The 24,301-nt window shown below is 39.5% G+C and overlaps 1 protein-coding gene across 3 annotated transcripts in view; it reads left to right on the top strand.

Annotated features, from left to right (window-relative positions):
- The window catches only part of AKAP9 (A-kinase anchoring protein 9), a 202,090-nt gene extending 177,959 nt beyond the window's left edge, over positions 1–24,131 (top strand). For 2 of the 3 annotated variants that reach the window (XM_084619886.1, XM_084619884.1), the window contains 19 exons: positions 924–1,070; positions 1,429–1,935; positions 2,381–2,444; positions 3,812–3,933; positions 4,796–4,987; positions 7,487–7,675; positions 7,829–7,973; positions 9,001–9,220; positions 9,873–10,023; positions 11,088–11,756; positions 12,581–12,795; positions 14,569–14,677; positions 15,753–15,938; positions 16,901–17,119; positions 17,520–17,752; positions 19,098–19,183; positions 21,490–21,613; positions 22,811–22,950; positions 23,614–24,131. In XM_084619886.1, the coding sequence (XP_084476012.1) occupies positions 924–1,070; positions 1,429–1,935; positions 2,381–2,444; positions 3,812–3,933; positions 4,796–4,987; positions 7,487–7,675; positions 7,829–7,973; positions 9,001–9,220; positions 9,873–10,023; positions 11,088–11,756; positions 12,581–12,795; positions 14,569–14,677; positions 15,753–15,938; positions 16,901–17,119; positions 17,520–17,752; positions 19,098–19,183; positions 21,490–21,613; positions 22,811–22,950; positions 23,614–23,657 (3,762 nt within the window). In that variant the 3' untranslated portion in view covers positions 23,658–24,131. The remainder of the gene's footprint in view (positions 1–923; positions 1,071–1,428; positions 1,936–2,380; positions 2,445–3,811; positions 3,934–4,795; positions 4,988–7,486; positions 7,676–7,828; positions 7,974–9,000; positions 9,221–9,872; positions 10,024–11,087; positions 11,757–12,580; positions 12,796–14,568; positions 14,678–15,752; positions 15,939–16,900; positions 17,120–17,519; positions 17,753–19,097; positions 19,184–21,489; positions 21,614–22,810; positions 22,951–23,613) is intronic. The other variant, XM_084619885.1, reaches the window with a different exon arrangement.
- Positions 24,132–24,301: the final 170 nt, after the last annotated feature.

Here is a 24,301-nt window from a genome sequence, read left to right as displayed (position 1 = left end):
CCACATTCTAGGCCCACTGCCTAATGTCTGAAATTTCCCACTCCATGGATCAGATTTAGAGGTGAAGTATATGGGGGTTAAATTACACATCTATGTAATTTATGTGCCTAGGAGGCAAAAAGACAGTCATAGTAACAAACACAGCCAACAAGAGGATTAAGAAGGGGTAAAAAAGTGTATGTGGTTTGAAAGATATTCCTTTTTCTCTTATATCTTTTTAAAGTAACCTCCTTTGGTTACTTTCTACAATGACCTGGCCTTATACCTCTTTAATGTTTAATTTATGCCAATTTTTGTTCACACTGCCTTCCATCGATCACCAGTTATGTTACCTGTTAATTTGACCCTCTGAGTCAAAGATGGGTTGAGTGTTGTCTTCCATTTTCCAAGGCAGAGATTGTATGTTCTGTAGCTATTAATTTAATGACAACCTCAGCTTTGCTGCTGAAAGTCTGATGTTCACAGATATGGAATGCAGGGCCTGGTCCACAGGTGCTAAAACCTTTTGTACAAATGCTATTGAATTAAGGTCAGAAACTTCTCTTTAAAACTTTATGATGTCTAACAGCCTTCATTACTGTTTTTTCACATCCCTGTTGCTGCCTTTTAGTGTATTAGTGTTTTTTTCATCCTTGGCCAGAGATCTTCCCAGAAGATTATCCTTTTCACAGCACTTCCAAACAGTCCTTTTTTTCAGCTTAGGGATCCCAGTTAATCGAGAAAAGTGGCCTTTTGAAATGAAAGTCTGGGAGGTTAGGTTGGTCAGAACACCACCAATTCAAGGCACTTGACGTTTCTTCACGTGGCTTGTCTCATCTCTAGCTTTTGTGGAGTGGCACACACGGGACAGCGTCATTAGTATTTTGATGCCATTGTAATAGATGTTTTATCTACCACTGCTTATATTTTGTACTGACATGTAGGTAGTCACAGAACTAACTCAAAGTCAAGAGGGAAGTGTATTCATTGCTGAAAGTGAACTAGAGAAAATCAAAGCTGAATCAGCTGCTGTCAAGGAAGAACTGAGTAGTTACAGAGAAAAGTCAGAAAAACTTCAAGAGGAATTAATGGTAAGAACTGGATTGTTCCATAATTGTTTTATCTCTTCCAGTGAAAAAAATTACTTCATAAAAATGACTGCGCAGTACACACTGTTCATACATTTATGAAAACTACCTGATGCTGTGGACCAGATCTTTAGTTGCCACAAATAAGTGTAATTCAAGGGAGTTACACCAATTTACTGGATCTAATCTGTTTCTTGAGATAGTAACTTTGTGTTATCATCTAACCGACATAATCCATCTACACAAGATTAATCTAAAAAGAATAACTGTGACTCCTCATTGTATAGAACATTTAAAAATACAAAATTTGGTTCTTTAAAGATATTTGGATATCTGCAGTTCAAATTTGTTGTATCTCTAGGTGAGAGAAACAAGTATGAGACATCTTCAAGAAGAGCTACATCGAGTCAAGGACAGCCTAGTTGAAGCAGAAAAGAAGCTTGCAGATTATATGAGAGAGGAAGAGGAAATAGGAAAACTTGAAAGCAGAAAGGATGTTGACAAACCAGATAAAGTTTCTACCAAAGAAGACCCGACTTCTACCAGAAAAAGTTCATCATCTCAGACTGAGAAGACTATGCAAATCAATAGCTCCAACCAAACTTTACAGGTCCTTGTTAAAAATGCAGAAATCCAAAATGATTTACAAAATGAATATTCATCAGAGGAGGTTGCAGAGGTCATAAGAGAGTTTACCGAGAAAATTGACCAAATGCAAGAACTCCATGCTGCTGAAATCATGGATATGGAAACCAGGCATATTTCTGAATCTGAAGCATTGAAGAGAGAGCAGTTTGTTGCAGTCCAGGTATTAACAGAAGAATGTAATGCTTTGAAGGAAGTCATAGAAACTTTGAGAGCTAACGAGGTATATATTGTAATTTTTTTTTAATTTTGTCATTCTGTATTTTATAAAGAGTATTTTAGTTCATGCTACTCCTAAGTAGGGTTCCTATTTTGAGTCCTCTTAATCATGGAAGACTGTGCCATTAAGGCACTATACTGGTGTTTGGAATTATGTAGAGTTGCTTCACCCTAGGGAGAGTTCCTAAATCCCTCCCCAGCTTTACCATCCCTTAGGCTGGAGCAACCTCCTGCCCTCTTGTGCCCAGCCAGCTCAATAGACTTGTGAAGCAGAAGTGTTGGCCCATGAACCTTCCCATTTCTGCCCCCTTTTGAGAGGATCTGTACTGCCTATAGAGGGAGTAGCCCATGTGGTCCTCTTTCAGCTGCTCTCTTCTGATTAATCTGGGCCCTTATGTGTCAGGTTGTGTTTTTTGCAAAGTTTTAAATGTTTTCTTTTCCAAATATAGGCAGTCCCAATTTCTGGGTTACCGCACACTGCATCTTATATGGCCAGAGATGGATGTTCTAGTGGTGAGAGATAATTGTTTTATAGCCTTCATATTTCCCATAATAGTATTATAAATTAAATTATGTTTGTCTAATAGAAAACAAAAGTAGCTGTGCATTACTGTAATCCTAGCACAATGGAAGCTGTCACCTGACAAAGTAAAATATCAATCTTGCAGGCATTCCCTCTTATTAATTATGACTTTCCTACAGTGACCTTGGACCAAAGTCAGGATTTTATTAAAGACGCAACAGGTACTTACTTGATGCTTTTCTTCTCTACTTCCAGCATGCAGCAGCAGCACAGCAAAAAAATTAAAGTTCAGAAAAAGCACGGCATAAGCAACACACAATACTATCAGCAAGTGTCCCTTCCCAAAATTCCTTAGTTTTTGCCTCCTATGAAGGTGGGATCTTCCCCTTATTCTTCTTTACCCATGATCTTCCCGTAGGAACATCAAGTGTTTGTAATGAAAACTTGATCGAATTCAAACCCAACTTGTAAGCGGGACCTTGATCTCCATCCCCTCTTTGCCTGATAGGCTTCTGTGGTAAAGGAACTCCTTGCATTGAGACCTGTAACCCAAGAAGCAAAACAAAAAGCAACCTGCAATAACAAAAGGAATTACGACAGGAGCAGCAGTGAAAATCAAAACAAAATCCTGTAGTAATCAAATGCTGGCACATCTGGGAAAGGCAAAGAGCATTATATCTCTATGTGAATCTTAATTACTATAGAACAGAAATGTATGTGTGACAGAGTGGGTATGGAGCTGCCTTGAGGAAAGAAATTGGAAGCTGGTTCCTTCTCTCTGGGCATAGTCCCTCCATCCTTTCTTCATACTGATTTCAGCATCTCTCCAGGCAGTCTCCTCAGCCCTGAATGGAATTTAAAGCTGTGGGTCCCTGGCAAAATCTCTCAGGGTGGCAGTATTACTGTCTCCTTCCCCTGGGGAATACTTCCTCACATGCACCTCTTTCCCTGGCTGCAGACAGGTGTGATCTGAATGTGTGCACCAACAGGAGTGAGTCAGACGCATCAAATTTTTACCACAAAAATTAAAACATTCTGTCCTACAGTAGTAAATAGGAAGTAGATTCAACTGGAGGCAGAGACTACAGATACTGCGAAGAGTCAGTTGGCAAAAGGCTTATGTAGTGTTCAGATAAATGTCTTGATTCCGTCTCCAAGAATTTTAAATGATTTTCTTGCTGCTGTGTTTTGAAAGCAAAGAAGGAAAGTGTAAGCCAGTCTTAGAAGACAAAACAAAAAAATTAGATGTTATGAAACCACTTGTCCTAACAACCAAGAAACAGAAGTCCTTTTTTGTTATCTGTTATTTAAAGATTTTCCAGCAATTCAACTTTATTGTTTTTCCCTTTTATTTTAGACTCTAGTTCAGACTGGAGTCAAGGAATTTATCTTGCCCAGAGCCAGGGATCTGACATAGTATCAGAAGGAATAGGCGAAGAAGATGAAACTTCAACAGATCTGCTTCCAAAGAAAATAAAGGTACATGAGAGCTGATGTAATTTTTACTTGAAAACAAGATCATTTTAAAGCTCCTTAATGTAGATCTTCTTTTTTTGGGAAGAAGAGCCCTGTATATAGTAGATATCTTAAAATTTATTTAATTGTATTTTTGAAATATCACCACTATATAATATGTTGGCTACCAGCAAAGCCAGAACTGTATAAATAATTATAACAAATAATAATATGCTATTTTCATTTCTAACAATTATAAAGAAGAATGTGTCTCCTGCCACCAATCTTGTGTGCTAACTCTAGCCCATATGCGAGTTTCAAAAGCATAATACAAAATTTGAATGGAAACTTTCCAGGACTTAATTTCTAAAAATAAGTTTCTATAGAGAACTCAGTTTAAATCTGTAGTATTGATGTAATAGATTTTTTGTAATGAACTTCAGGGACTACAGCAGTATTTGTTTCTGGGGTGGGCAATATATATATTTCTAAAACCCTATTAAATAATCAGGCACTTTCTATATTTCTAGTCTCAACATTAATCATATTCACCATAGAATCATAGAATATCAGGGTTGGAAGGGACCTCAGGAGGTCATCTAGTCCAACCCCCTGCTCAAAGCAGGACCAATCCCCAATTTTTGCCCCCCGATCCCAAATGGCCCCCTCAAGGATTGAGCTCACAACCCTGGGTTTAGCAGGCCAATGCTCAAACCACTGAGCTATCCCTACCCCCGCCCCACTACTTGTAAATAGATAGTGCTTTTCCTTGCATAACCAGCCTCCCTTTTCTGGTTTGTTCTGATGCCAAATTCTAGTCTGCATTTGCCAAGATCACTATTATGGCTGTCAGTATTATAATTTTTTTCTTACATTATTGTTATAGGGTTTGCTAAGAGCAGTGCATCATGAAGGCGTACAGGTGCTGTCTCTCACTGAATTTCCTGACGGTGAAAGAGATATACCTTCTCTTAAACAAGGGCCAGAATCATGGCTTGAGGAAAGGAAAACTTTTCTGAGCACTGTTTCATCTTTGAAGGATTTAATTACACAAATGCAACTGCATAGGGAAACTGAGGTACAAACAATATTATAAAAACTCTACTTAGATCAAAATAATTTATACAGCAGCATTTGAAACTAGAGGTGTGTGAATAACTGATTTTTGGTTCACTGGCAATCGTGAAAGGTGGGGGGCAGGGGAGAATTTGGTTTGGGTCAAACCAAAACTGAATTTTTCAGAATTTTCAGCAAATTTCCAGAAATTTAAACTTTAACACAGTGGTCTCTACCTTCCAGACTACTGTATCCATTTCTGGAGTCTGATTTGTCTTGTGTACCCCCAAGTTTCACTTCACTTAAAAACTACTTGTTTACAAAATCAGACATAAAAATACAAATGTGTCACAGTACACTATTACTGAAAAATTGCTTACTTTCTCATTTTTGCCATAACTTTATAAAATAAATTGATTGGAATATAAATATTTTACTTATATTTCAGTGTATAGTATATAGAGCAATATAAACAAGTCATTGTCTGTATGAAATTTTAGTTTGTGCTAACTTTGGTAGTGCTTTTTATGTAGCCTGTTGTAAAACTAGGCAAATATCTAGATGAGTTGATGTACCTCTGGAAGACCTCTGCGTAACCCCAGAGAACCACCGTTTTAGCATGTACTAAACTGATTGAGTTAAAGCCTAGAGAGGAGCCTAGGTTTTAACTCAACCAGTTCAGGATATGCTACAGTACAATTTACTTTATTTTGACTAGAGTTTTAGAAGGTCTTATTTGGATAGATCTAATAACACAATCTAATAACACACTTTTAAAATCCAATTCTAGACAATGCCATTCAGATCAATGGGAGGTGAAGGTACTCAACACCTAAAAGAATTGGGCCAGATATAATCAATAGTTTCTTTCTACTAAGAGAACTTGGGAATTTGGTAATTTTTAATGTAATGCACTTGAACCTTACAGCTGTTCTTCCAATCAGATGTTCATGTTGCCTCTGCATTACAATTTTGCCCAATGTTTTTTTCTCTCGTTGTGCCGGTTATTGGAGATGTTTGTTTTAAATGTTGGAGTGTTCCCATATTTAGTTATACTGACAGGAAAAAAATATTTATCTTTATAAGATGGACTTTATTTTGTTCTTTCATTCATTTTATTTCATGTTTTAGTGATTTATAATGCTTGTTTGTGCCACAATCTAGATGCCCATATTTGGAAAATTGGCCTTAAGAGGAAGGGTATAAACCTTTTACAAATATTTCAAAGTACCCTTCTCCATCTGTGCCTGACTTATATTTTGTAACAAAGATATTGTGTTGTTTATCAGAGTCTAATATACATCACACTACATACTGTAAAATTAAAAAAATATAGTCCTGTGAGATTTTTTTTAAAAAAAGAACTAAAAAAAAATCATTAGTGAAATTCACCTTTAACAATACAAAATCCCTGGGAACTCAGGTACAGAATAGTAAGTCAGCCTTTACGAACACTTCTAGAAGTAAGATTGCTATGAAAGATGTTATGTGAGACAATTCATTGAGTCCTATTTGCACATGCTCTCAGAGCAATGAATAGATGCATTTTTATAAACTGAAATCAAATTAAAAAAATCAATGCATGAATTCTGCCACCCTTACTTACCATGAATAGTGCCTTGCTCAGTGATTTCAATGGGACTAGACATCGCGTGAGATACTACCAATGTGAGTAAGGGTGGCAGAATCAGGCCCATAGTAAGTAACAGAGTAGTCTATCTGCTGCAGCTGAGGCTCTGATTCTCTGCTCTTCTCTACCCCAGGTGTCAGTTCCTTGATTCTCTGCTCTTCTCCACCCCAGGTGTCAGTGGTCTGCAAGGGATTGTTTACCAGCTGTGGGGCTAGTTGGAGTGCATCCCCAACACATCTTCTATGTTTAGGGCTGCAGGGAATTGGCTAAGGAGCCAGGTACACTAGCTCTGTGCCTTCTGAGGAGCCTTACACAAAGTATATTCCCTGCTTCAGATATGTGGACAGTTTCCTTTCCTGTTGCACTGCCTATAGGGCTCAAAGGGAAAGGAATATTAGTCAAAGAATCTGGCAGTGTCACTACAAAATGTAACCAAGATTAACTCTGCTCCATAAAAACCATTAGTACAGTATACACTCAATGGTGTGGTACAGTACCACATACTGCTGTAATAGTCAGTGCATAGAGTTCCAACTTAAAAGCTATACCACTAAAAGGAGACTCTGATACAATATAAAACAGAATCTTGCTACATGGGGCCAAATTTTCAAATGTAGGGATCTAAGTTGCCCTGTGAAAAATGCAAATGTCAGTTTGCATGCAGTAAGGAGTATTTATGCATACAGAGAGAATAATTGCATGTATACAGTAAGTACTTATATACACACAAATCTGTATGTGCACAGACACAAACTGTATCTGTATATCTGTTGAATGAAAGAAGTTTAGTCTTCCACTGACTCTGCACACACAAAATTATAATTTAACATAATCCGTATACTTGCAATTCTGTTAAATACTGATTGATCTGTCACTTTTATCCCGCTGTAGATTTGTGCAAACTGTCAACCTCCTGAAAGTGTTCCAGACTGGCGAGGTGAACTTCTGCATGCTATTCAGCAAGTCTTTCTGAGAGAACAGGATGTTCTTCTAGCAGCATCTCAAACAGAACTTTCAGAACTGGGTACCAAGGATGCAATTGTATTGATGAACCAGTTAGAGCACAGACTTCAAGAACAGGTGATGCAGAACACTACTTCTGTTCAAAGCATGTTCAGTTTTAATCTCTGATGTATAAATGCAGTGGGAAAGCATTACAAAGCAACTGTTTCCTTTATTAAGTGTTGCATTAATTACTTTCTGGAGTTTTACTTTTAAATTTGTAACAAACAGGTTATTAGCCAGAGAATGGCAATGGACTTCATTCAGAATGCAGACAGAAGAAGTTTGCTAATGGAAATTCAAGTACTGCGCACTCAGATGAACAATAGAAAAGTTAATCCAAAGAGAGAACAAGAGATTGATCCAAAAAGTCAAGGTGCTTTATGTGGTAATACTATATATGTATAGCGGTGCATGTGTGTTCATACACGCTTTTAAAAATATGCTTACAGATAAGTGTAGGTATATTTCCTCAGATTGTGCCTTTCATTCTGTGCCTGTCATTTTGAGGATTCAAAATTTTCACTCTTATTTGACCAATCTGCCTTTTGAAAATTAAAATAATCTTCTGTTTACAAACTCTTACCACTGTTACCTAATTTAAAGAGATGCTGAGTGATTTTGAAAGTGGACCCTTACTGAAGTTTGCACCTTCCGGATTTTTTCTGAGCCTGTACTTCAATTTTTAGATCTAACAGCCTTGAGAGTATCTCTTTAAAATGAGTAGTTTCAGAGTAGCAGCCGTGTTAGTCTGTATTTGCAAAAAGAAAAGGAGGACTTGTGGCACCTTAGAGACTAACCAATTTATTAGAGCATAAGCTTTCGTGAGTAGTTATTGACAGTGATTAAGATTAAGTCACGTATAGACCTGACAGAGAAAAATGTTGCGAGACGAGATGTGTACTTACTATAACCTGTCTGTGCTTTGTCACAAATCTGTTTTCTACATATGAATATATTTTGCAATATCAAAATGTATGAGTCTTTTTATACATTTCCAAATAATCTATAGAATGTATATTTTTATCAAACTATCATTCTAAAAATGTTAATGGACTACAGTCATTTTAGCATGCCCCTTTTCAAAGACAGTATCTGGATCCTGCTCAGAGCTTGCTTAAAGGCATGTGGGAGTCAAAGGTTGGGTACAAGAAATTGAAATAATTGTGCATTCCAGTCCTGCTAAACAAATATTTATGTTTTAACTGATCCTCACAAAGGGTAAAATTCACCCCTGTACACAGGTCTGGCACAGGGCCTAGACACCATTTTGAAAGCTTATGTGGAGCAATTGTGAGTAATTGTGATGGTCCTATGCACAGGGGCAAATTTCATCCCAAATGAGTAACATTGTTTGTAGAATGCTACCTGGGTAAGTTCCATATTAACGATGTTATCTCTAGAAATGCTGGAGTACAACATGCAGCAGAAGCAGTCTCAGATACTGGAGATGCAAGTGGAGCTCCATAGTGTGAGGGACAGAGCGGCTGAACTTCAAGAACAGCTGAATTCTGAGAGAATGATGGTTTCAGAAGTGAAGAATGAACTTGCCCAAGCTAAACTAGAACTTGAAACAACCCTTAAGGCCCAGCACAAGCACTTCAAAGACTTGGAAACCATCAGGTGTGGCTTTCAGTGGCTAACCCTTCCTACATTGGCATTTTAGATGTTCATTCTTGTATTGCTTTTTACTACCATATTAATTTTATTAAGAAAATTGTTACCATCTGAGTTAGAAATTTCTATAAAACATTGCTAAGGAAAAGTAGCCCATTATCCCAATTGAAATGTAAACCCATGGAAACAAGGAAAGCTTCATTTTTCTTAGTTTTACTTATTGCTTACTCTGAAATACTTTCACAACCCACGGACAGATATTTTGAGATTTCTGTACTTACTTTAGACCATTATATATAAAATTGTAAATATTTTATTAACACAATAGCAAGAAAAAAACAGTTTATGCTGAGACTGACATGGTGTGAGAAAGTTACAGGTAGTTTGTGATAAGTTTTATGTGCAGTTCCATGTAGCTTATGTGAATTAATTACTCTTGCTTTGGGGTCAACAGCGGAGGTGACCAGCGTAGGAAAATCATGCTAAGGAAATAATTTTCACAGATTATCTTTACTGACTTTGCAACTATACCTCCTACATACTGATTTAAAAAGCAGTTCTGTATTTGTGTTAATGTTAAATGCTTTTTTCCCCCATGTAGTTTGTGGCTTTTTGACAAAAACAATAATCCTAAAGGTAGCCTGTGTATCTTTGTTAGGACTGAGGTTAAAGAAAAAGCAGCTGAGCTTGATATGTTAAAGGATACAATGGCAAATGAACAGAAAAAATCAAGAGAGCTTCAATGGGCTTTGGAAAAGGAAAAAGCTAAAATGGAACGCGATGAAGAAAGAGGAAGAGAAGAGCTTGAGGTACCCTATCTTTGCTCTCAAATTATCCTCAGCATTAAAAAATATACAGATACTTCCAGATTTTCTCTTAACATTTCATCCCAGTTTACCTTTTGTTTAACGTACTGTGCAATCTATGGGCTAGATTTTCCCCTCTGCTGCTGCAGTATATTCACTGGAGTTGGAAAAGGGTGTACAGAATCACTCCCATACAAGCAGTGGGGCAGAAAGGGCCTGATCCAAAACTGATCCAAAGCCCCTTGAAATCAATGGGAGTCTTCATATGAATTTCAGCTGGCTTTCTATCACACCAGTGGTGTTTCAGATATGAGTAGGAAAGGGGTCAGCCCGCATATATCACATCTTCAGGGATCTATTGGCTGACAAGGCAGCAGACACAGCCCTCACATCTGGCTAGAATGTACACAGCACTATACAGAAGTGCACATTGCTGGTCCTGTTTTAAGCATTGTGTACCAGGACCCACCGTATGGAATCCTATCCTGGATGGCAGGACTCCTGTGGCAGAGGATGCATTTCCCAGCATCCATGCTACCTCTCAAGGCACTGGGTATGGCAGAATTTGGCTCTCTATTTAATATTTGTTTTTTAATCAAATTATCAGGACAAAACAAGAACCACTTTCTTAATGTTTACAAAGCCAGTAGAAAAATCTTAGAGATGTGAAATTAAAATACTGTAAATCCTAAAGAAATGTGGCTAAATAAAATATATTAATTATCCCTATGGCCCTCATCCTGCTGGGAGAAGTAGACAGCTGTGCATACTTGACTTTGAAAATCTGCCTTCACCATTTAGGAAGTAAAAACAACTAGCTATAAATAGCCGGGCTTTCACATTAAAGGTTAGGGTAATATTACGAAAGCTATAGTATATTGTAAGTATTCTTATTCTTAAATTGGTTACAAATGTATAATTCATTACATTGTCATACACATTTAAAAACAAAATCAGATTCGTGGCATTAAAGCAAATTGTCTAGATTTAAATACTTTACATTTTCAGCAAAAGGGCATATTTTAAATTAATATAACCAGTCACTATCTTTTATTTTCTTCTTGAAGGATTTGAAAATTTCTCTTGAGGATCAAAAACAAAAGAATTTACAATTAAATAAACTTTTGGAACAAGAGAAACAGCTGTCCAGTGATCTGCAACAGAAAATTGAATCCCAGGAAGTTCTGAATGCAGCCCAGCTGTCACATGAACGAGGTCGTAACTCTGAGCTTCAGGTGCTCCTTGAATCAGAGAAAGTCCGAGCTCTCGAAATGAGCAGTGCCCTAGAAAGGGAGAAAGAACTGTGTGCTCAGCTTCAGAGCGTTGAAGATAAGGGGCAGGATGGAACACCCAAACCAACTGAAGAGTTACTTAAAGATTTACAAAAACAAATGGATGAAAAACATGACCGTATAGTGGAGATAGTCAGTGAGATGGAGAGGTATAAACTTGACTCTGTACAAATGAGGCAACAGATGGAAAAGGAGAGGCAGATTCAGAGGAAGTCGCTGCAAACAGAACAGGATGCTAATATATTGGCACAAAAGAAAGTACATGAACTAGAGTCCAAAGTGGAAGATCTGCACTGGCAGCTTGAAGAGAAGAGACAACAGGTTCATAAACTAGAGCATGAGGTAAAGAAGTTGCAGGAAATACTACAGGAGCTACAGAAAAAAGAACAAGAGAGTGAGGAAAAAAAGGAAGCTGAAAGAGCAATATGCCAGAATCTCAATGAGGTACAGTAGAGCTTAGAAAAATATGTAACACTGAGCTGAATTCTAAAGCTGTCACTGTGCTCTTAAATCTCTAGTTTGGTTAGATAGATGGGCAGTAAAGTTGAGGAGCAATTTTCATCAGATTCATTTCCTATCTTTTAATTCAGTCTTTTGGAGATTCTCCTTGCTTTGGGCTAAATCCTGGCTGGTGACGCACAGCGTGGCTGCCAAAATCATTGGCAGGAGCATTAGACCACTCCAATTCTGCCTACTCCAGAAAGATCTAGTGACACCATTCCACATGTCCTGTGCAATTGAAATCACGGGGGGGGAGGGGTAACTGAGAGTGGCAACTGGAGAAATAAGCAAAGCCTGACTGTATGTCTACATACACATATCCATTGCCAAGCAGATCAAGCTGTAGTCCCAGCACCCAGCCATTTGAACAAATTATTCCTATTCAGGAATGCTCCAAGTGATTGTGCATAGGATTGGTCTCAGGCACAATACAGTACCTAGGAACGCCATTTTTTCAGGGTATATCTGGGCCTATTTGGAAGGGGTGTGTAACCCCACATACACCAAAATGTTGTCCTGTGTTTAGGAGTGTGTGTTGGAAATATCACACATTTGCTAAAGGTGAGGAATAATGGACAAAACCCTGTGTTGACTCAGACCACATATAACCTCATTCAAGTAAATAGGGTTACACGGGGCATAATTCAGTGTAGAATTTGACTCAACATGCACTTTACTGTCTGTAGTTTGACCTAAATGGGTTACATTTTAAGTGTTTTTCAACTGAAATATATGTACCATTTGCATTTTGATACATACATATGCAGACTACTTGGGATACATCCAATGAGAGAACAAGAAATTGGGTTCTACAGCAGAAAATGGAAGGAGCTGAAATGAATGACTCTTCCTACCCCGTGCTGACTGAAATGAAAGGAGAAGCTGATCTAAATGAAGGAAGTAAAGTTCTGGAGAACATCAGACAAAAGCTACAAAATGTATCTTCAAAGCTGAAACAATTGGCACACAAAGCCGCCAGCAGGTTAGACGCATCTTCAGCTGCATGTTTTTGTTAGTAGCAGCCAACAAACTGTAGCATCTTGGCACATGAATCAGAATTTCCATTCCTGTGTTACTCTAGTTCAGTGGTCACCAACTGGTTGCTCGCAATCGACTGGTCGATCCTAGAGGATCTCCCAGTCGATCACAATCTCTGGCAACGCTGCCAACTGGGAGCCTCTGGAAGTAAGTGCTGCCTGGCAGGAGGCCACATCCCAACCCCCAGCCCTGAGTTCCCTCCCAGAGCCAGCACCCCAACCCCTTCCTGTACCCTGAACCCCCCTGCACCCCAGCCCTGAGCCCCCTTCCAGAGCCAGCACCCAAAACCAGCCCTGAGGCCCCCTCCTGCACCTCAAACCTCCTCCTTAACCCCCAGCTCTGAGCCCCTCCTGCACCCCAAGTCCCAGCCCTGATTCCCCCTCCCAGAGCCAGCACCCTATACCCCTACTGCACCCCAACACTCTGCCCCAGTCTGGAGCCCCCAAACTCCCTCCCAGAGCTTGCACCCCTCACCCCCTTCTTCTCCCCAACTCCCTTGCCCCAGGCTCAGCCCAGAGCCCCCTCCTATATCGCAAACCCCTCGGCCCCAGCCCAGAGCCTGCACCCCCTCCCGAACCCCAATGTCCTACCCCAGCCCGGTGAAAGTGAGTGAGAGTGGGGAACAGTGAATGACAGAGGGAGGGATGGAGTGGGGCTTTGGGGAAGGGGCGGGATAGATCCTGGGTTGCCTTTAAATTCAAAAAGTGATCTTGGGTGTAAAAAGGTTGGAGACCACTATTCTAGTTTTATGTTGTGATCCTTTAGTCAAGTTACACCAGCATAAAACTGGATCACAGAGTAGTGAATCCAGTTCTAAATATTAACACTTAGTGTAATCCTTCATCAGTTCAGACCAAAAAAGGAGGCTTCTTGTGCAAGGTGGGAGGGAGGGCTCGAACTTGATGTAGACAGAAAACCCCTAAAAAGAATTGAGTAATTGTATTCAGTAATGCTGAACAGTCACATACTGAAACAAAAAGGATTACCAGGGACTCTAAATTGTGAATTTTTTTTGCAAAATACTCATTCAGATTGACATTCCTGAACCTTCTTTTACTTGCAACCATCTTGCTAAGAGGGGACTTTATTTGTGACACCTGCAGCCTGGAAGCCCAGTGTGAATCAGTTTTTGATTCTGCTATTACACTGATGTAATATCAGAAAAACTTAGTGTGAAGTGCAATACTTGGAACATATTCTGCACTTCTGAAAATGTCTCAATTACAATTGGTCACAAAGGTTTAAGAATTCTGGGGAGACTTGGGGTCCAAAAGTCCAAAGGTTCTCAGCACTGTAAAGCTCCCCTTCCAAACAACAGTAGGTGCTTAGTGCTGAGTGCTGTTTAAACTCTGGACAGCTTAATTTAGGTGCTTAAATGGGAAACTGAGCACTTTGGAATGTTGTTAAACCCTTTTTGACTGTGAGTGTCTTTACTTTAGAAATGGCCAGATTTTCAAAGTGTCTGTATTTATTAACAGTGTGTACAGAAAAATGAGAGGCGCTTGCTAAAAAAAAAAAAAAAAAAATCGATAACCAGAAAAATACAGTTCTACTTTGTGAGAATTGGGTTCATCATAGCATTGTCTCCTTTTGAAATTTCAGTCATTTTCCCTATGCCTTCCTTCAGAAATCTAGTACTTTATAGAACTGTATACTTCACTGTAGTTACATTGCATTACACTGCATACACTATAAATATTCGCTATTTTCATTCCAGGTTACAGTTTGAAACAGCAGATGATGACAACTTTATTGGGGTACAAAGTAACATTGAAGATGTTCTTTTACTGTTAGGAACATTATCTGGATTGTCCCAACTAGAAGGGGTGAGAACATAATCACTTTTGGTAAACTTATACAGTAAAAAGTCAACTGTAGTCTGTGCTCATTTAACATTGGCAAAGAGTGCTGTAAATCCTTTCCTTTTTACCTGTCAACTTTGAGAAGGAATCACAAATTGACGTATATTTCACATTTCCTAGCATTTTCTTTAGGAAAAGTACAAAAAGTTACTAAAAGTAACTCATATAGCTGCAACCGACTGTGGGAAAAACTTTATTCAGTATTTCCCAGATGTGAAAAATCAGTGTTTTTAATATTTAGTATATCAGGTTGTTACGGGACATTTACTTAAACTATGTAGTCTGTACCAAGAGAAATGCAACAGGAAAATCTGCATGCAATTATGAATGTTCAGAACATTAATGAGGCAGTCTGGCACAAAGAATAACACTTGGGCAATGTTTGGTTCTTGGCTGAGCTCAGCCTTAAAGCCAACATCAGTGTGAAGCATCTGTTTTAAAAGTAGCTCAGAATTAGCTTTCCTTGTTTTGTTCTAAGATAGCACTAACTTGAAAACTGCTCTTTTGGTTTTTAGAAACAAATATGAACATAATAAAAATAAACATTGCACATTATTATTATAATAGATTAGTTTGTGTTGAAATGTTCTGCTCTAACATACCATAAAAAGTCACTGTACCTGTGTAAAAACTAAGATGCCACCAGACTCCTCGTTAAGACAAACAGATTTATTTGGGCATAAGCTTTGGTGGGTAAAAAACTCACTTTTTCAGATGCATGGAGTGAAAATTATAGATACAGGCATAAATATGTATTGGCACATGAAGAGAAGGGAGTTACCTAGAAAGCTTATGCCCAAATAAATTTGTTAGTCTCTAGGGTGCCACTGGACTCCTCATTGTTTTTGTGGATACAGACTAACTCGGCTACCACTCTGATACTTTGTACCTGTGTTTTAACTCACCTGTTGTTTAGATTAACATTACACTTTTCAGATTTCTCAGATAAAGTAACAAAGCTCTGTTATCATCCACAAAACTTGTCATCTAGGGTAGGAGTCATATCAATCTGATCTCATGCAAGTTTTTTCCTTTTTAGCTGAAGTTAGTGTTGCCCCCTGTGGCCCCTGCTAGCTCACTAACTGAAAAACTGCTGAGACAGAATGCAGAGCTGACAGGGCTTGTCAGCAGACTGAGTGAGGAAAAGAACAATTTGAGGAACGCTGCCTTGAAACTGGAGGAGGAACTCAGACGATACCGACAGAGAGGACTTTGTGGGGACTATGTATGTATCTTCTCTGTGCATTGCCATAAACAAATGTGTATAGAACAGGGGTGGCTAACCTGAGCCTGAGAAGGAGCCAGAATTTACTAATGTACATTGCCAAGAGCCACAGTAATAAGTCAGCAGCCCCCCCAGCTCCCACCGCCTGCCAGCAGCTCCCACCAATCAGCGCCTACTCCACCATCCCCCTGCGCACTGCAATCAGCTGTTTCACGTGTGCTTGTGGGGAAGAGCGAGGGCATGCAAGCCTCAGGGGAAGGGGCAGGGGGGTTGGGGCAGAGCAGGAGGTTGAGCAGTGAGCACCCCCCAGAAAATTGGAAAGTTAGCATCTATAGCTCCAGCCCCGGAATCCGTGCCTAGGTAAGGAGCCGTATATTAACCTCTGAAGAGCCACATGTGACTCCAGAGCCACAGGTTGGCCACCCTGGTATAGACTAGAAAGCATCACCCTGTTTTCACATGAAATATATCTACACAAGTTCTGTTCAGTACTCAGTGAGCTGGCAGTCTAAGAGGAGGGAAGAAGGGTGATTAACTTTTCTACCCTTTCTTCTCCTCCTTCTCTACTCCTCCCCCCCCCGCTCTGTCTGTAATCAGGGTGCCTTGGCAAACTCTTTTTCCATAGACAGACACTTCGTGTTTTCATCCACCTTTGCCTAGTTGGCTGCCATTTTCCCTGCAAGTATCTTGTGCCTCCTCACAAGGAACTAACAGACTCAAGGTGTTTTTAAGACTATAGAACTACTATAAGAGAGCTGTTAGTTTGGGTTCTTGGGACAGATGCAATGAGTATACTTTTCCGTGGAAGTTAATAGCATCATTTCACAGTGCTCCCAACCCCTGTTATCCTGAAGTGTGAGGGCCCAAGGTTCACCTCAGACCTGGGTTTCCCACTCAGTAATGTGATGAGCACACTACTGAATCAATGAATAAATGATAAGAAGATGCGTTGTTAAAAATAGGGTTTGGTCCCCCTGCAGTCTTCTAGACATTCACTGGACAATGGAGCTAATATCGATACTCTCATTGCCTCTGAGAGAGAGATTTGGAACAGAGAGAAGCTGTCACTACAGAAGTCTTTGAAACACGCTGATGCAGAGCTGTCCAAACTGAGAGCAGAACTAAGGAGTGAAGCTTTTCTGAGAGAATTGGGATCGAATTCTGAAAATGCTGTTTTAAAGGTAGGAAGCTCATCACCAACTGCGCTCTCTCAGCACAGTGGGCTGTCTTTTAGAACTGGGCCTGTTTTCCATTGCATTCACCATCATTCTCATTTAGACTAACTGGGGACATCAGTATGATTCAGTTTTCAGAGGCTTGGTCTTAAAGACCTGGAACTCCATTATAACTTTCCCTGGGGTAAAGACACACAAACACTCATGCCCCTCTTCCATAAATTACATTTTTTTTTTTTTTGCAGCTCAAAACATCCCTATATTATGGAACTGGTATTCAAAGAATGTTAGCATTAGTGCAGGCAGGAAGTGAATAATCACAGATGAACTTCAACGATAATGATGTCAAAAATCTTGGAATTGTAACAGTCCTCTGAATGCTTTCTTTGTTTCTTCTGTCATCTAGATAATTTATGGAAAATACCTGAGAGCAGAGAGCTTTCGGAAAGCTCTCATATATCAGAAAAAATACTTACTGCTCTTAGTAGGTGGATTCCAAGAGTGTGAAGAAGCCACCCTGGCCCTCATTGCGAGAATGGGTGGACAGCCTTCATACACTGACCTAGAAATTATTACACATCGTTCAAAGAGTTTTACCAGATTTCGCTCTGTGGTCAGAGTGTCCATTGCAATTTCAAGGTAAATCACAGGAAGTTACAGGTTAACCAAATGTGAACATGCCATTTAACATAGATTTTATTAAGGCCCTACTTAATTTGCGATATTGCAAAATTGCGGATCCCACAATATTAGGCTTCCACTGCAATTTTGAAACTAAATTCAGGTGTATGTATATTGCATTTTAACAATCACCCCTGCTGTCAGTCATGGGCGGCCAGCTATTCCAAATTACCACAGTTAATACAGGTCCATTAGTACTTTTCCACGATTTTCCATGTCTTGTCCACAACTCTGCCACAATTATTTGACAATTATCCGGCAAATCACGTAGGGCCTTATATTTTATCAAATTAAGTATCTTGTGTAATTCACCATTTTTTGTGATACACTCTAAATTGTAAGTCTTGGTAACCATGAAAATAGTGCATCTTAAACAGAATGCAGAGTTACACAGGGCACTGGTAATGTAGAAGACTAGAGCAAGCTGTTTAAGACATTCTACTGCACAAATGTAAATCAAAGCAGCCTGGCTCTGTGTTGTAATCCACTGATGTCAGAATTTATGGGTTATGATAACAAGCTTTAAAAATTACTAATGAATTACTGGTGACGTCTCCAGAGTGCCTGTGTATTTTAGAAATGTATCATTGTTTCTTTTCTGTAACCTACTTTTTCTTTAAAAGTAAAAACAATCCCTTAAAACGCAGGCATTGTAATCCATAAAATGGAATTGTATCTAAGAAATCAAGTTGTTATAATTAAGCTTTTTGGAATGACGGAGAGAGAATATTGTGTATAAGCAGTAAATACTGTGGCTACCTCTGGTTTTTAAATTCCTTTGAGGCCTCACTCCTGAAAATACATACATGCTTAACTTTAGGCACATGAGCTGTCCCCTGAACTCAGATTACTCGCATGCCTCAAGTTAAGTATGAGTGAAAGTGTTTGTAAGATGGGGGACCTGGTGACTGAGGATTTTACTTTAGAATATACCACTGCTATCATGGACCTTTTTTCTGCATTGGGGCTGAAATTTTTTGCAGTTATTTGTTGTGTCTTATATTTTAAGATATTAATGCTAAGTATTGTAGACATCTAGGACAAATGCTGCCCTTAGTCAGACCCATTCAACACCCAGACATCACTAGAATTGTACAGGTATAACTGAAGGTAGAATATGGCCCATGTCTTTTTCTTAGATAAATTCTGTTTCTGTTTAATCCAAGTTCTTTAGGTTTTAAAAGTCTATCTCCTTACTCAGTTTGCTGCTGTGTGGATTATTATACACCCTAGAACATTATATGTTTGTTTAAATAAAGAAATATTTGGCTTACTCTAAAGTATCTTTTTATTTTAAATGCAGAATGAAGTTCCTGGTTCGTCGGTGGCACCGAGTTACAGGTTCTAATTTAATAAACGTCAACAGGGATGGCTTTAGCCAGAACACAGGTAAATCACTGACTGCCAATGTCTGAAGAAACATCATCCATGAATTATATTAGTGCTGAGTGAACATTTTTGTTCAACCTCCATGGTCTGGAACCAATGGGTTGCTCTTTCCCCTATCTGTTTCTCAGCTTTCTGGCAACCCCTTCAGCAGTTCACTCCACTCCACTCAGCATAGACACTAGTCTGAACTCTCTTGGACCTTGCTTCTCATCAGATGCAAATCTGTCTGCAGGAGTTTTTTAAAAACATAGCAGCTTCATCTTAAGCAAAGGGCAGCATGTGAACTGTGAGATTTTTCTGTGTCCGCTGAAGTGTTCTCCGGTATCAGAGACCCTTCCCCCAGCTCTACGAAGGGTGGTTCACTGAGTAAATCCTTCTCAGGGCATGGACAGGCAGGAACCATGAATCTCACAGTGCCCACCACACAGCCTGAGGAAAGGGCGGATGAGACAACATTGCTGACCATGGTATTGAGCAATAGTTCCTCCCTTTTTGTCTTAACTCCAGCCCAGACAAAAAAGTTCTGATGGCCCCTGGATCAGAGGTAGTGCTAGCCCACGGGGGGCCCCAGCAGGAAAATTTTGCCCTCCCCCTCTCCCCCAACACATAGTGAATAGGGAGCCCCCTTTAGCTGATCAGGGCCATAAGCAATTATTTAGTCCGCTTATGCCTAGCGCCAACTCTACCCTGGATGTACCTAAAATCCAGGAAATCTGATTCCATTTGCCTGAGGGAGGTCAAAAAGCCTTTTACTCACACCTGGCTATGTAAACATGGGGTGAAATCCTGAATCTGTTGAAGTCAATGGGAGTTTTGCCATTGCCTATGGTGAGCCAGGATTTTACCCATGGTCTCCTCTCAAGAAATCTTAAGAATGAAGTAGTCTCTAACCTGGATTTGTGCAGGAAATGGCCCACCTTGATTATCATGCACATTGTGTAGAGAGTGGTCACTTTGGATGGGCTATCACCAGCAGGAGAGTGAATTTGTGTGGGGGGGTGGAGGGTGAGAAAACCTGGATTTGTGCTGGAAATGGCCCAACTTGATGATCACTTTAGATAAGCTATTACCAGCAGGACAGTGGGGTGGGAGGAGGCATTGTTTCATGGTCTCTGTGTGTATATAAAGTCTGCTGCAGTTTCCACGGTATGCATCCGATGAAGTGAGCTGTAGCTCACGAAAGTTCATGCTCAAATAAATTGGTTAGTCTCTAATGTGCCACAAGTACTCCTTTTCTTTTTGCGAATACAGACTAACACGGCTGTTACTCTGAAACCTCTCTATTTCCTGAGGTTCAAGAGAGCCTCCTGGGCTGAATGTGAGTCTGCTTTAGCAATGGAAGTCTGCTGGAAAATGACTGGGAGCGCAGACTACATGTGCACTAAGTATTATGGTGTTAATATAGTGCTACATCAGAATTATAGTTCTAAATTACTCAGTGCAGTGCCAGCCTTATGCAAATTAGGGTACTGCTCGGCAGAATCCCGTAGCTCCAGCCTATGGAGTAGAAAAGGAAATCTAACTTTTCTGCCTGAAAACTGTTTTTCTGCAGAGCTCCCAGTCCTGGTTGTAAAGCTCCACCAATATTCATAGTTACTGTGTACAGTTAAAATAGCTATTTTTGAGTGCGCCGCAAGGAAGTTTTGACTGGATCTTGGTAGCAGGAAGCACCAAGAGCCTGAAAAGTTGTAACTACTGTACGTGAATGAGAGGAGGGGAAGCAACCCATAGTTATATGCTGGGAAAGCTCATGGTAGAACATAAAATTTCCATTTTACAAAAATTACTCTTACTAAACAGAAGAGCAGTTACAGCTGTTTGAGACTTCCTTGGTCTTAAACTTCTAAGACATGCAGTTTGTGAGTATATGTGAATTTATTTCTTATCTATTCTATGGCCTTCCTAATTTCAGATTAGGTGTCAAAACAGGTGATCAAACAGTGGCAGTTGCTTTTATTAATAATTATCTATTTTGCTGCAGTGGCTACGATCCCCAGTCATGGCTGAAGCCCACATTGTACCACATGCGGTACAAACACAGAACTAAAAGACAGTCCCTGCTCCAAAATAGCTTACAGTCTAAGTGTAACCCAAGAAATGGCTGTAACCAGAGGAAGGAGAACAAGTAAACAGTATTGGTCAGCTTGGTAGGCAGTAATAGCTGCACTTCCTTAACTAGCTGTAGTTTAACTTACTTTACCACATGTAAAACAAAGAGTGCACCTGGGATATCTGTCAAACTGCAAAATGTCTGATTTTCACAAGTTGATATTTTTTGTATAGATAATACTTGTTTGTTGTTTTAGGTCACGAGCTAAGGCCTGATTCATTAGCTGGTGGTCTGGAGCTCTATGGAGAACAAAGACATTCTTCTGATAGATCTAGATCAGAACTAGAGTCTCTCAGATCTCCTATAAATTCTCAGCACAGGTAAGTTTGTTAAATAATTATTCTTTGTCTGAAAAGTTTATTTCTACAATTAATACTAATGCACTTTAGGAGTGTGGAAATTTCACAGTTTGCTATGTAATATGCTATATATTTTCTGTTCAAGGTCTAACCTTGCAGTCTCCTGCCTTCTGAGGAACATAATGCTCTTCAGAAACCATCAACAGTATTAATAAATCAGAAAATGGGGTTTTCAAAATTATGTAAATGCTTCTAGCGCCTCATGCCAAGCCCTTATCTATGGACATTCAGAGCATCACCACTAGGACACCGCCATGAAATCCTAGCACTGTTGAAGTCACTGGAGCCAATATTTCACCGCCGAGGCAAGCACTTCTGAAAAATCAGGCTCCAGTCGTTCTCAAGCTGGGGGATGTATTTTCACCTAGTGCCATGGACACTTTCTCTCCCACTACTGTACAGTCTCCCCTCTCATTTGCAATCTCATAACCTATGGCAACTACAGTAGTTGGTTACATGGAAAAGTATTTAATCTAGTTGTAGTGGTTTTTAATGTGCAGCTGGAAACGATGGAGGAGAACTAAAACCATATATAGATATTCTTCAAACATCCTGCTTTTTCTTAGAAGAAATTTTTAAAACAACTGTACTTGAAACTGCTACTTCTGCATGTTTTATGCAGTCTCACTAGGAGACTTACTTGTGATTTTTGCCTCAAAGAAATGCAACAGAAATCTTGGGAATAGCAGGGAAGGTAGGCAGCTGAGGGTACATCTACACTGAAGAAAAAAACCCAACAACCCTCCAGCAGCACATCTGAGTCACAGACTCCAGCTCACAGTACAACACTAAAGAGTAATGCAGACATTCCCGCTTGGCCTCTGAAACCTCCCCTTGCCAGGTTTCAGAGCGCAACTAGAACCATTGACACTGCTATTTTTAGCACCAGACTGTGAGCCCCTAGACTGGCCTCTGAGACTCACAGTCATGGATCTTTTTTGCAGTGTAGATGTACCATGGGGAGAATCAGATGGGGAGGACAATGTGTCCAAGAAACTGGGGAGTTCTACCCTCAGCAGAACACTCATTTTCTAAAAGGCAGCATTTACGTATACTTAATATTCGTAAGATTGCTGCTACATTCTCTTTTGGAAACAGGATTTTTGTACAGGAACTTCAATTTTTGAAACCTACAGCTCATTGTTTTTCTTCTGCTAGGTTCCAGGGCATCCATGTTGATTTAAGCCCAGCTTCCCTTGCATGTTCTCAGCTGCAGAATTATGATCCTGACAGAGCTTTAACAGATTATATCAATCGACTGGAGGCACTACAGAGGCGACTTGGAAGCGTACAATCAGGTAAAAATACTCAAACTTTCCTTTTCCTGGTACAAAGACACAGAATACCTGTTCTGAGTTAGAAAGTATATGCTGGTTTCTCAGGTTCAGTCTTAAAGGGGAAAACTCACAGCTGAACTCAAGGAACAAAAAGCCCACTACCCATGAGAGTGGTCAGAAACTATATAGGAATGAAACTGTATTCAGTTATGTACTGAAGCTTTTGCTGGGGCTGTCTAATAAATTTGCAGCAAGGTTTTAATGAACATCTAAGAGAGACAGGGGCGTGGTTTTGGTAAACTCTTTTGTATCAAGATTCCTCCTGTTTAATCATTTTTTTGTGCTGTTTGGCTCAGTTGTCCTATTCACATGCTGACAAGTACTGGATGATACACTGCAGCATGTTTAATCACACTTTCTGAAAAGGCTCTTCCCGCTAGAACTTTTAACTCCAGTATTTCTTACTGGAACGGTTCAGACTGACCCACGTCTAGTTTGATAAGGAGTCAAACCACTTTAACAAAACAGAATTTAGAAACAAGTAGTTTTGTTCTTGAAGTATATCTTTTACTTTATAGTAGAATCTGCACAGGTCAGCTGAAGTCTTGCAGAAATGTCAGATAACTAATGCTGACTACACATCTAATTTCACCAAGTACTAACACTGTTTTTTAAATCTTACAGGTTCTACTTCCTACACTCATTTGCACTCTGGTGTTAGAAGATAATATCCTTTCAACATCTCCATCATGGTAATGATAATGAATGAACTACCTTTGTGCTCTCTGTGCTTTTGTAGAATGTGTATATTGTGGGACCAACCTGAACACAGCTGTATGATTACACAGTTCTCTTGCTGGCACATCCACACAGACTGGAATTTATGTATATAGGCACTTCGTGTTCATTCAAAAATCATTAAATTACATGTATATTTGTGGAATGCTAATTTAAATGATTAAGTTATAAAAAGTGTATTTATCAAATGGGATGCCAGGAGATGATGCTTGTGTATTTGATTGTTGAATGTGTAGCTGAAAGTGTACTGCACTTTGACAAAACTACACAACTCTGGCCTAATATTTGCTACTGGCAGTGCAGACAGAATATCACTAGTAGAGACCTATTTTTGTAAGGTAGAAGTTTTGAATTTTAAGGGTATTTTGTCAAAGTACTGAAATAAAGATAACTTCATCCTTTTACTTGTTGTTTCAGGTTATTTTAAGTACAGGAGCATTTCTTGTGCACACTATTAAAAGGTAACTAAACCCTGATTCTTGCTAGTTTCAGCTTCAGGGATAGGCAAGAGGATTCCTGGTAAGCACCAGAGCACTGCCTAGGGAAGAAGTCCAGACTCAGCCTGATGTTCTAG

Source organism: Lepidochelys olivacea (genome assembly GCF_965140295.1).
Source record: "Lepidochelys olivacea isolate rLepOli2 genome assembly, chromosome: 2".
Classification (NCBI taxonomy): Eukaryota; Metazoa; Chordata; order Testudines; family Cheloniidae; genus Lepidochelys; species Lepidochelys olivacea.
This window is presented reverse-complemented; position numbering and strand designations above follow the sequence as displayed.